Genomic DNA, 13,627 nt, shown 5'->3' on the forward strand with positions numbered 1-13,627 from the left:
CTGATGTCACAGCACAGCTTTATCCCCCAGACCTGTCCAGGCCTGGAACCCCTGTTTACCCAGCATAGAAGGCTGGGTCGCGCTCTGGGGGGTCCCTGAGCCTGTGGCTGGTGTTGAGGGGCAGCACAGGGCGCACAGAGCACAGGGCACACAGCACAGGGCACAGGTCACAGAGCACAGAGCACAGGGCACAGCACAGAGCACAGGGCACACAGCACAAGAGCACAGGGCACAGCGCACAGGACGCAGGGCACACAGCACAGCACACAGAGCACAGGGCACAGGGCACACAGCACAGGGCACAGGACACAGAGCACAGGACGCAGGGCACACAGCACAGGGCACAGGATGCAGGGCACACAGCACAGGGCACACAGCACAAGGCACAGGGCACAGCACACAGAGCACAGGACGCAGGGCACACAGCACAGGGCACAGCACACAGAGCACAGGACGCAGGGCACACAGCACAGGGCACACAGCACAAGGCACAGGGCACAGCACACAGAGCACAGGACGCAGGGCACACAGCACAGGGCACAGCACACAGAGCACAGGACGCAGGGCACACAGCACAGGGCACAGCACACAGAGCACAGGACGCAGGGCACACAGCACAGGGCACAGCACACAGAGCACAGGACGCAGGGCACACAGCACAGGGCACACAGCACAAGGCACAGGGCACAGCACACAGAGCACAGGATGCAGGGCACACAGCACAGGGCACAGCACACAGAGCACAGGGCACAGGATGCAGGGCACACAGCACAGGGCACACAGCACAGGGCACAGGACACAGAGCACAGGACGCAGGGCACACAGCACAGGGCACAGGACGCAGGGCACACAGCACAGGGCACACAGCACAAGGCACAGGGCACAGCACACAGAGCACAGGATGCAGGGCACACAGCACAGGGCACAGCACACAGAGCACAGGGCACAGGATGCAGGGCACACAGCACAGGGCACAGCACACAGAACACAGAGCACAGGGCACAGGATGCAGGGCACACAGCACAGGGCACAGGGCACAGCCTTGCAGGGTGGGTTAGACACGCTCAGCCCGTGGGGGTCTGACACCGCTGTGTTTTGTTAGGAAGTTAAACACACACCCCTCGGTGACAGCCCCTAAACAGGTAGAAATGGATACTTTCAAATTATATATATGTGTATTATGTTCTGAAAAATTGGAGGGTACTTTTAAATTTTGGACTTCCTAGAAGCAAATTAACTAGAGCACAGCCTTTAACGTGGCCTTGTTCCTGACACATGTTCATTACAGTATGAAACAGGCAGTTTGTGCTCATTGACATGCTAGAGAAAATCTAAATATATATGTAAAATTCTATGGCAATTAGGGATTCTTATCTGTATGAAGGAGGAAGTATTAAATTAAGGGAGTGTAGTGTGGCTGATCCAAAATTTCTTCTGCTGTGTCAGTTCCCAGGTGGGAATAGGAGTTTTAGTTGATTTAGTCAGTAATAAATGAGGCAGCAGAATTAATAATTGAAGAAAGAGAAATTAAATTAAAGAGAAAAGCCAAGGCTTTGTCCTTTGCCTTAATCACAGTTGTTTAAATAATTTGGGGAAAGTCATAGTGTCATTATTTACTAAAAAATCCAAAAATAAAAATTAACATCTTTTAAGTCTCTCAAATTCTGTTCCTGTTTCTTGAACATTTACAGTTTTTCCAAACATTACCTTTATATTTGACAGCTTTGCTAGAACTTGTGGGAAAGGGCTTTCCCTTGGTTTCAGCTCATCCAGAGATGATTTTAGGAATATATATTGAAATACTTCAGTGGTGTGGGAGGGACATTTGAGGACATATTTAGTCAAACCCTTGAAGGCAAACTGAGCCTTTTGATCATAGTTCTCACCGAGTTTCCTTGTTTGCCTGGGGTTAAAAATAAATTTTAACCAAAAATATGTTGATTTAGAAATTTGATCTAGAATAAGAAAAATTGTCATGAAGTCACCAAGTGCACAAAAATGACATGCACCTGCCAGACTTTAATTATTGGCTCATTAAACTTACAGATGGTTTGGTGAAATCAGCTGTTGATGAGTTCCAGGAGCTGAGTGACATGGACCAGGGGATTTACAAATCTCTGCCTCTCAAACAGCTGCCAAAAGGTCCCGGGGATGTCTTTATGAGTTATTGATTAAAATCACAAAATGTCAAGAAGTGAGAATCTTGGGATGCCAAAATGTCCATTTTTATTTTTTTCTTGTGATTTTAAGAGTGAAACTAATTTTTTGATCAGATTATTCTAAGGAAATGAAAATGTAGAAGGAGCTGACGAGTCTGGGCTCTCCCATTTCACCACCCCACACAATGGGGTGGGTTGGTTTTCATAACTACAGTCTCAGGTCAGCAAACTCTGTCTACAAGTTATTCCTTCTCTGATCTGATGGGATTTCTGCAGATTTTTCAGGCTTGAGAAGTCAAAATTACCAATATTTACTATTAAGAGTAATTTATTGGGGATTGTTAAAAAAGTATTTTAATAGAGATTCAAGCAGAGACCTCTGAGAAATAAATGACTTTAAATGTCTTACATATAATTGCTGTTTTCTGACAATTATATGGGAATATAATTTTCTATAATAATAAAAGCTAAATAATAACAAAATGAATAATTTTTTCCTATAATTGCTTTTCTCTCTGTCTTTTTTCCTTTTTATGACCCTGAGATCAGCTCAGTTGGTTAAAACTTGGCTGTAATAATGCCAAGGTCATGGGTTCAATCCCCTGTGTGGGCCATTGACTGAAGAGTTGGACTTGATGGTCCTTGTGGGTCCCTTCCAACTCAGAATAGTCTGTGATTCTGTGTTTAAATTCAGTGCTGTGAACATAAAGGGGAGGTGCATCTGCAGTTCTGAAATTTAACAGGATCATTTCATTATTGAGTATTACCTTTGTTAAAGTTTTTTTTCCTCCTCTGCTTTCTAAAGTGAAACTCCAAACCTGTAAATGCATTTTGTTACTGTCAGATAAAAACCAGTCAAACGTTTAACTCCTGAGAGCAAAGGAGAGAGGGGCATTTCCGTGGCAGTTTTCCCTGGCATTCCCAGGGTGGGTGTCAGTGGGAGTGTGACCCTGCAGGGTGTCAGGATGGCACAGCTGCCCTGGGCAGGGGGGGGTTCACCAGCCCTGGGGGCACTTGGGAATGTGGCTTGGCAGAGGACTTGGCACTGCGGGGATTATGGGTGGGCTCCGTGGTCTTTGAGGCTTTTCCAGCCTTGGTGATTCTGTGGTTATGAGACTTTTACTGCTTTTCCATCACTGTTATCCGTTGGATTCCTCCCCAAAGCACCTGGTCTCCCATGGGATTGGGCAGCAGTGATGGGGCTGCTCCCACCACACCCTGACACTGCAGAGAATCCCCAGACCAGCCAAGAAGCATCCACAGCCTCAGGAAAAGCGGTCCAGGAGAAGTGAGGATGGGGTTCATTGGATACCAACTGCCCCGGTGCCCTGTCGGCACCACGTTGGGCTGGGCTGGCTGAGCCCCAGCCAGGTGTGATGGTCTGCAAAGCTGAACATCTCCCAGCAGCATCCCAAAGGTAGCTTCTCCTGTGTCTCTGCAGGGATGACCCAGCAGCTTCCTTGGCAGTGAGTGAAGGGAGGATCAAACAGATCTTGGGAGAACTCAGAGGAGGGAAAAGAACAGAGCTCGAGAGAGGGGCCTGGAGGGACAGGACAAGGGGAATGGCTTCAGACTGACAGAGGTTAGAATTAGGCTGGATATTAGAATGAAATCCTTCCCTGTGAGGGTGGGCAGGCCCTGGCACAGGTTGGGCAGAGAAGCTGTGGCTGCCCCATCCCAGGAAGTGTCCAAGGCCAGGCTGGACAGGGCTTGGAGCAACGTGGGCTGGTGGGAGGTGTCCCTGCCCATGGCAGGGGTGGAGTGGGATGAGTTTTAAAGTTCCTTCCAACCCAAACCATTCTGTGAATCTGTTATTTTGAGTAGATAACAACAGAGTTAAGAGTAACACTTTGAAACTGTGTATACAGTGTACTTACTGCTTGTCATGAGGCAAACACTGACACAGGTGTCACTCATGAGAAAGATGAGGATGCCCACAAGGAACAGGTGGTGTTGCTGGTGCTGGAGTGGTTAATTCAGCAATTAACCTTAACTAGAGGGGCCTGTGCTGCTCCTGAGGGACTCGCAGCGAGAGCCTCACCCAGCATTGGTCTCCACCTTGTGTTGACACAGGTTTGTTTACTCTTACTGGCTTAAAAACCTTGAAATTCACATTTTTGAGATGGTGCCCTAATGTCTTGTCTGGACATTCAGCTTCTGTGAACCATTTAAAGGAACTTGGGATTTGGTTCCTGCTGGATCTGCTGGTGCAGGTGTGAGTAGCCCCAGGGATGATGAGCACATTTGTCGCTGTGAGGTGCTCTGTGAGCAGCAGAACTGGATTCATGCCCCGTAACATTCCCTGACCTGCTGGGCTCGGTCCCACACTGAGAGGTGCAGGATGTGGCAGGTGTAGAAAGAAGCCTGTGAAACATTTTCTGGCTCGGTGTTCTGTGAGAAACTGTGTCCCAGGCTCTGGCACACTGACTTGCTGATGCCTCCTATGAGTCATGTGGGTTCTGCTCCTCGTGTCTGTGACTATATATATATATTAAATAGATATGTATGCACATTGTCTTTCTAAGGCAGCACCGTGAGAACCAGCAATGGTCTAATGCACACGCTTTCCAGAAAATATGATGATTTTTCCCAGGTTTTTGTTGTTTGCTTGGGTTTTGTTTTTTGCTTCACTGATGTCTTGACAGGCTGAGCCAGAATCCCTTTCCCACCTGGCAGGTGTGGAAGGATAAAATCCATTCCCACGCTGCAGTGCTCTGTGCTGCCCTGCCCGGGGCTCCTCAGGTGGGCTTGAGCCTCTCTCTGTTTCATGAGGCAGGGTTGGAGGGCTGATTTCAGGGAGGATGGTTGTGAGCTAATGGGAATGTTGGTGGCTTGGAACGCACCCAGTAAGTGACAGATGCAGTAGAAGAGTGGCTGCTGTTCCCAGGGCTTACTGTGGTTCCTGTGTTCCATTGCAGACCTCCAAAGAGGACCTTCTACAAGCTGATTTTGAAGGAGCTTTGAAGTTCTTCAGGGTTCAGCTGCCCAAGAGGTACCGAGCCGAGGAGAACGCCCGGAGGCTCATGGAGCAAGCCTGCAACATCAAGGTAGGGGTGGGCCCCAGTGCTCCTCATCCCCCCGGGGTTTGGGCAGCAAAGTGAAGGAATTAAATCATGAATTCACTCCTTTTTATATGTGTTTGTGTGCACACCTCTTATCTTGGAAGAAAGTGAATCCCTGACCTTTTCCTTCTTTGTTTGCTTGAGTACGAGTTGATGATTAAAACAGAAAAATGATGCATTATCAACAAATAATTATCAGAATTCACTAATTAATTTATAAACAGTGATTACACTACACCCATTAATCACTGTAGGATAATCATGCAGCCCAAGCTCAGGTGTTACTTGTTTTGCTCAGAAGGTGTTTCTTTGCTCCCCAACCCAAGCCTGTCTGTCAAAGTCAGGCTCCTCTGAACTGGTGGACCACAAGTATTGGACTTGTCATGAACCCGATTACAGGAGCCTGACTGTAAGCTCTGAGCGTGGAAATGTGTTCACAATGGCTGTAGAGATTCATAAAGCCATCATTTGAAAGGTCTGGGATTTTTTTTTTGTTGGAATATGTATAGCTGTGGATGGGCCCAGTGCTTGATCTTGGAGAAAAGTGGTTTTGTTGTTTTTTGGAGTGTGAGCACTGATGGGAAATGTGTGTTTGGTGTGGCCCAGTAATGCCCTGAGAACATCCCACCAGGAGGAATGTTCTTCTGACCCTGCCTCTTTTTGTCTTTCAATGTATTTAATAATTTCCTTTGTGCTGCCTAATTTCATCATTGATTAATCAGGGGATTTTTCCTTTCTGGTTAAAACACTGTTCTTAGGAAAGAATGGGTCTTGATTCCAGCCAGGAAAAAGAGGGTTGTAGTAAAATTGGACTTGGATTCCAACTCTGCTGCTGAAAGAAATGTTTGGGAGTACAGGGCTGCAGTTTGATGTTTAGTGTTGAGACCTCTGCTGGGCTATTGAAAATGAGTAATTTAAGGACTTACCAGCACAGGAGGATTGTCTCCCTGTTGTTTACTGATGGTGGTTAAAACAGAAGTCCTCCTGGTACTCTTTGGAAGGTCTGTTTGTCAGCTTGCTCGTGCCAGCCTTTCTCCTTTCTCGTGCAGTACCTTTTGTGCCACGTGCTGTTACTTGTCACTGATCTTTGTGGAGTCAAGGCACTCCCTTGTGTGTTAGAGAGTTACACAAGGATTAGTAGGAATTACTGGAAAGCAGGGAGAATTCCTGGGGTTATCAGGGATGGGAAGAAGCTGGAGATTGAAGTCACCTTCTGTGTCAGTAACACCCTGCTCTGGTATAATTAGGGAGTTGGGCTCTGTTCTCTCACTGAGCACACAACTCATCCCCCATTTGCTGTGAGACAGGAGGGGATTGCACTGTGTCCTGAGCACCTTGTGATGGTTCAGAGCAGCTGAGCCCATGGAGGGGGATGTTCTGAAGCCCAAGTTGTTGTCCAGATTAATGGCATAGTCAGGAAAGATATTTTTAAGACCCTGAACATAGGTGATGTATTTAGAAGAAAACATGAAAAGCTTCAGGAACTGAATGTGAGGAAATTCAGTGTAAGACTCTGCTGGAGGGGGGTGATATTTATTTTAGATCATCCCATACTCACTCCCTTGCATTCCTGCTGTTCCAGGTGCCCTCATCCCATGGCACGTGGTCCCCAACTGTGCAGTGTCACTGGGGTGGGACAGGGGGAGGGACAGTGGCTACAGAGCCCTGTGTCTGGGGTTCCTTTTAATTGAGGACAGTGAACTGGCTTTTGGCCACGTTTTTTGTACTCTCAGGGGGACAGGAACACGTTGTCCAGGGCAGCTGTGGAACCTCCATCTGTGGAGGTGCTGAAAACACAGAGAGCCCCGAGCCAGCAGCTGTGGGTCACCTCCTTCAGGGGTGGTTTGGGCAAGGTGTTCTCCAGAGGTCACTTCCAACCTCAGCCAGCCTGTGAGAGATTGGGAATCATGGTATTTATTTACCAACAGGTGCTAATAATTGCAGGAGCTGATTTGCTCAAGCAGGAAATTACAGTCTTGAGATTCCCAGAGAACAAAGATTGGGTGAAGGGCAGTTGTCTGTCTTGTTGAAGGCAGCAGAACTTGACTGTTCAAAAAACCCTCAAACCACACCCTTTAACGTGCTTTTCTTGTGCTGCACTGGGAGTCTGTCCACTGTTTCTGGGCTATATTATTATTTATAGACTAAACACCAGGTGTTTTCAGAGGAAATACCACACAGTAAGTGCCAGGGAGGATTTTCTTTAGGTTTTTGACCTAATTACAGAGGTATAAAAACATGAAAACAGAACTATGGTTAGGCCATGTTTCATAGCCTTGATGTGTCTTTTCCTGTGTTTCTTTATATTTTGTTTCCACGTTATTGCAAAACAAAACAGCAGTTTGACATGTACTAAAAATCCATCTCTCCTTGCTTGCATTTTTTACCTTGAGCTCTGGCTGAGCTGATTGTAGGTCTGGAGGAGGCAAATTTACAACTTCCTCCTTAATTTCACGACTTCTCAGTTGAGTTCAGGACATAACCCCTGGATTTTGAAGGTGCTGCACAGGAAATAGTTTTATCATCCTATTTTTAAAACCTAAAGGATTAGCATCGATCTCTCCCTCAAGAACAGCAAATACAAAATAAAAAGCTCCTATTAATGGAAATTTCTGTATAGAATGTGCTATAATGTCTTAGTTAAGGATTAACTCTGGTGTTACTAACCAGGTCTGAATTTTGATGATTTACCAGTAAGGAAATCACTGAGAGCAAACTCAGTGGAATTGGAAATAACAGCAGGGTTTTCCTGCAGGAGCTTGTTGGGTAGTAGTGCATTGTTAAGGAGCATTTTGAACTAATTCATAGTATGAAATAATATGGCCTAAGAAACTTGGATTTGTAATCATAGAGTGATTACCAGTGCTTTCTATACTCATGCTTTGGGGAGGGATTTTTTTCCCCCTTATTAATTTTTCTGTCTTTAAGAGGGATTTTGAACGTTTTTCTGTGTCTGGAAGCCCACTTGCATGAATGAATGATTAATGAAGATTAATCTTTATGGTGCTATTTTATGGAAACCACTGACAGATTCTGCACACACACAAAATCTGCCTCAGGTGGCTTTGGTGTCTGGGAATGCTCTTGTAGAGATCAGTGTGTGTCCCAAAGAGGTCATAATGGCCTTGGGTTTGACTGGAGGAGTTCTGTGTGCTCTGTTCCTGCCCTGGCCTGGGCAGGTGAGGTGCAGAACGGAGCAGGTCCCTGGGGGATGTTCCCCTGGGAGGGTTCCCTGGGTTGGCAGGTCTCGGTGCCATCAGGGGGTGGTGCCAGTTTCTGTGTGAGTGTCCCATGACATGTGGGATTGGGCAGAGCTGACAGTCAGAACCTGTCACATCCCAGCCTAGGGATGGCCTGAGGGTGGGTGTGGAGACAGGTGGGTGTGAGATCCTGGGAGGGGACCCCTGTGCCTGTGAGGGAACACACGGGTGGGATACACAGAACCTCCAGGGAAGGGCGTTCTGTTACAGGACAGTGTCTGCAATGGCACTGCTGTCACCTGGCTCAGGGACTCCTGGGCCCATCTGTCACCATCAGCAGTGGCAGGAAAGACCTGGAATCATAGAGTCACAGAATTGATTGGGTTGTAAAAGACCTCCAAGATCATCAAGTCCAGCCCTTGGTCCAACTCCTGTCCCTTTACCAGATCATGGCACTCAGGGCCACGGCCAAGCTCAGTTGAAAAACCTCCAGGGATGGGGAATCCACCCCCTCTCTGGGCAGCCCATTCCAATGCCTGAGCACTCTCTCTGCAAAGAAGTTTTTGCTGCTCTCCAACTTCAATTTCCCCTGGCAGAGCTTGAGCCCATCGTGCCCCCTTGTCCTATTGCTGAGTGCCTGGGAGAAGAGACCAACCCCCACCTGGCCAGAACTTCCCTTCTCAGAGAAGCTTCTCCCTAACCCTGTAGGTGTCCCCTCTGTGGGGGAGTTGGGCTCCCCAGCAGCATCAGGGGGTCACTGCTCTCAGCACCATCAGTGAGAGGAGCCAAGGGCCCTGAGCAAACACGGTGCCTTTTCCAGTGCAACCAAACACATTTTGTCACCTGTCACTGTGATCCCACCTGAGTGCTGGCACCAGGACCATGGGGAACAGCAGGGTCAGGAACTGTTGGTTACAGCAGCAGGAGCTGTGCTAAGCGTTTTGTCACTCCTGAATTGTTCTTTGAGTACATTTAAAGCAGATTTACCTTGTAATGTTGCAGTTTAAATGTTTGTAATTCAAAGTGGTGATTTGAAGCTCACACCTGGTTGGTGTGTGTGACTGACCTCATTCACACCTCTAACGCTAGTTTATCTGGCAGTGATTTTTTTGCTGGCGTGGTTTATCAGGGAATTACGTACTGATTTATGTGAGTTTCAGTGGATAGGAATAATGATAGCTGGCTTGCTTTCTCTGTAGAGCATTCTGTCTCTTTGTGCTTATCTGTATGTGTGTGTAGTTACCCAGACAGTGGGGGTTTGCTGTCGTGGTAAGACAACTCAAATGCAGCAGAGAAGCACAGGGGCCCTGGAACTGCACCAGCCTGTTATTCCTTTGGCTCTTCCTGTGCTGTATCTCATTAATCTTCCAGCATAAAGCCCGGGGGGAAATTGCTCTTTTATCAACTTCTCAAGGAAAGGCCCAACCAAATTGAGCAGGGCTGGGTTGGGTGTGCAGAAAGCCCTGCCAAGCCTGTTGCAGTTCCTTACACAAGGCCAAGGAGGCCCCTTTCCTCCTCCGTGTCGTTCTCTCCGAGGTGCAGGTCCAGTTGTCCATGTGAGGGGGGTCATGTATTTTAATGTCTGTTCTGTTTGCGGCCCCAGCCCCCTCCTTTCTGCTGGGATTTGGGGTGTGGGGCAGCACCTGGAAATGAGGGGAGTGCCTGCAGTGCAGCTGGACATTAATTACTGGGAGCTTGGCAATAAGTGTTAATAGGGTAGAAAGGGATGTTGTTAATAAAAACAACAGTTTCAGCTTGAAATGCTTATTTATTTAGACTTATAATAGTTATTATTCCAGTGAGCAGACGTGTTGCCCAGTAGTGAGGTTATATTTTTGTGGTGTTTAAGCATTAGTAAAACTGTTCAGTTGTTTCATTTTGCTTGGTTGGTTTGGTTTTGTTTTCATTCGTGCTGAGTTGGTGTTGTGACATCAGGTGTGTTGTTAATTCTTTATCAACAGGAAAAGAATGGAATTTTGGTATTAATAGCTAAATATAATCCCATTTTAACCATCTAAAGCAGCTTTTCAAGCTGAGTACAAATACTTTGGTGTCCTTGTAGTCACTTGTTGGCACATGTACTTGTGAGTAATGGCATCAACAAGAGCAGTGTGAAGGATCTTTAAAATCCAAGTTTGAGGTGGAATACTGGACTGGAACATTTATTGTCTGTATCCCCAGCAGTGAAGGGTTTGCCCAAATCATTAGTGGTTTCATTCAGCAAGGTGAGGGGAACATCTGAAAGAGCTCTGTGGGGCCAGTGGGCCACCTCAGTCTGTCTTGGTGCCATCAGGAGCCAGGGTGACAAGAGGCAGGAAAGCATCCTCAGAAGGTCTTCATCTTAAGCTTTTCCCTGGATGAACTGCAGCTCCTTTCCACCCTTGACTCTGAAAATAGTGCAGAGTGCAAGAGATGAAGGGGACAGGGAGTCGCACTGTTTGGCAGCTCTGCCACTGTGGCTTCTCTGCCAGAGTGTGTCTGAAATAGCTCTGGGGCTGAGAGGAACTGAACGTTCTTCCCAGCTGAACTGGACCCACTTCAATCCCAGCTGCAGGTGGCTGGAGCATCAGCTCACTCCTGTGAGGGGACATGTTCAAATGTCTTACAAATGTTTCCTACCTCCATGGTGTGTGTGTTTGTAGCAGTCTGGAGTTCCTGCTGACAGCACAGTGACAGTCTTAGTTGCTCTTTAGAAGAGAAAGTCTCAGCTCTTCCTTTTGAGGAAGCAGACCCAGGAACTGCTTTTCCCAAGGGATGCCTAAGGTGGGGAAAGCCTGTGATGATGGTGCCTGGCAGGTTTGCAGTACCTTGTGTTCTCACAGTAAGACAGTGTTCTTTTTGAAGACACCTTGGTGATGCTGAAGAAGCCAGAGGAGGATCAGGAGGATCCCAAGATCAGCACTCATGATCATAATTAAAAGGACCAAACCCACAGGCTCTCACATTCTGTGGAGAAGACACGTAGATCAGAGTGCAGATGCAGAAGTGCCTAGAGATGAGCCCTGTGCCCCTTATTTATGCTGGCCAAGAACTGTTCCTTGGTACTGCCTTCAGCACCACCCAAACTGCTGAGGCCAGAGGCAGAGACGCCTCCCTGGAGGTGAAAATGCCCCAGTGCTTGGGCCAGGCCTGAGGCAGCAGGAGCAGCTCAGCAGTGACCACCAGAGTAATGCAAAGGAAATCGGTTTCTTCACTTACAAAAGGCCCTGGGGCCAAGGTGGGACCCTCACCAGCCAGAGCCTGTGTTGTCTGTCACCCCGAAGAATATTGTCCTGATTTGTTTAGAACTCGATTCCTATGATGGAAGAAACTCTGTATTGTCCCTCTGAGCAGGGGGGGAGGGAGCTCTGTTGTCTAAAGGCAGTTCAGGGCCCCCAAGGAGAATTGTTTCTAAGTTTAGGAATATTAGAAAATGTGTGTTGGGAAGTGATTGCATTTGGGCAAAAGAAATTCAAGCTGTCTTTTGTCTTATTTGATCAGCTTTTTCATTTGTGTCCTTCTCAGAAATGCTGTGGTTATTTAATTTCTGCAGATGTTACGGAATGAAAAATTAAGTTATTGGAAACAGGTCAGGACTTTGGTTTGGTTTGATTGCCCAGAGCAGCTGTGGCTGCCCCATCTCTGGAAGTGTCCAAGGCCAGGTTGGACAGGGCTTGGAGCAACCTGGGATAGTGGGAGGTGTCCCTGCCCATGGCAGGGGTGGCACTGGATGAGCTTTAGAGTCCCTTCCAACCCAAACCGTTCTGTGATTCTGTTTTATGGTTCTGTCTTTGAGAAAGCTCCAGTAATTCAGAGCTAATGGCCAATGCACGGAGTGGCTTGGGGAGAAAAGCAGTGATTCACTCTCAGTGTAGCACAGAGGACAGTTGGGATGGGACGTTTGTTTCATTTCATTTGTTTTGTGACTAATTAAATGAGGCGACAAATTCTGAAGCACTTTTGCTATTCTGAGACCTGAAGGTAAACTTTAAAAAATAATTGGGAGGAGAAGGAAAAGGCAAAGCCTAACAATGTTCCCTTTTCCCCCCAGGGCTTTTGCACATAAACAAAGCAGAGGCACTGGGGACGGTGTCTCCATGAATTTTTGCTGGTGTTTGATTTCTCGGGCACCTGCACTTGAATTTCTCTGCTTTGAAAATGAGCGAACAAACAAAACTAAGTATAGAAAGGCAGTGTCTGCAGTTCAGAAATGCAGAGCTCTGCAGGGACAGCAGCTTTTAGAGCTGAAGGCCCCATTAATAACTTCCCATTACAAACCCCAGGCATTGTTTTTGCCTTTGTTAAGGCTGTTTGAAGTTAAATTTGGCGAGTTAAATTGGCTGTTCCCTGAGCAGTGTGTAGCTACTGGAGCAGGAGGCACAATATTCACATTTCCAGGATCTCCTGATCTCTTTGCTTCTGGATTCTCTGGTTTCCTGAGGTTAATTGCTTATATTTTTACCTTATTATAGCTTTGTTTGTCTTGTGGAGAGTGAGTAGTGTGGTAAACTCAGGGTTAGATGGTTGATGTTAGACTTGGTTGTGTTTGGGCATCAGTGGGTTCCATCAGGTTGGTAAATGGAGGTGAAGAGCTGCGTGCCAGAGGCTTTGGAGAATCCGGGTAAAGTGTTACACACAAACATCCCAGTTTATCTCCATTTGTAGAGCTGCTTCATTCTGGTTAAGGACAACAGTGTCCCAGTTTATTCTTCCACAGATATCTGGGTAGTGGTGTGGTGTTTGGCTGTTTGCTGTTGCTGGAAGTGGTTCCTCTGTAATTGCTGGTTGTCCATGTGGGTCCCTGGGCAGGAAGGTGTCAGCCAGGGGCACCCACACCCTGCTGTGCTGTGGAAGCTGTGAGGCACATGATGGGTTTCTCTGCTCTCCATTTCCCACCTTCCTCACCTCCACAACAAAAACCCAAGGGACAGGAAGAAGTTCAGAAGGATTATTACAGGTTGTTACTATTTGCTGGGAAGCCCTGACCATGGACCTCATTGTTCTATTGAGTTGTTCCAGCAGCAGATGAACATCGAGCCCTCACTGTGTTGCCCTGTCTGTTTGTTATTCTTGCAACTTCCTTTACTTAATTAATTAATGCAATTTCCTGAGCAATAATTCTTAACCAAAATATGATTCTGCAAATTAGTCCAAATCCATGAAAAAAACCAGAAAATTTCATCTGCAGGTAATTAATCAGCATAATAATCAGTGTAGATGCAGAGAT

General features: G+C 47.0%; 1 protein-coding gene across 7 annotated transcripts in view; it reads left to right on the forward strand.

Moving 5' to 3' along the window:
* RABGAP1L (RAB GTPase activating protein 1 like) overlaps window positions 1-13,627 on the forward strand; it is a 233,120-nt gene that overhangs the window by 173,968 nt on the left and 45,525 nt on the right. For all 7 annotated transcript variants that reach the window (XM_071565066.1, XM_071565065.1, XM_071565064.1 and 4 more), the window contains one exon: window positions 5,078-5,206. In XM_071565066.1, coding sequence (XP_071421167.1) covers window positions 5,078-5,206 — 129 coding nt within the window. The remainder of the gene's footprint in view (window positions 1-5,077; window positions 5,207-13,627) is intronic.

This window comes from Pithys albifrons, chromosome 10 (genome assembly GCF_047495875.1).
Source record: "Pithys albifrons albifrons isolate INPA30051 chromosome 10, PitAlb_v1, whole genome shotgun sequence".
Taxonomy (NCBI): domain Eukaryota; kingdom Metazoa; phylum Chordata; class Aves; order Passeriformes; family Thamnophilidae; genus Pithys; species Pithys albifrons.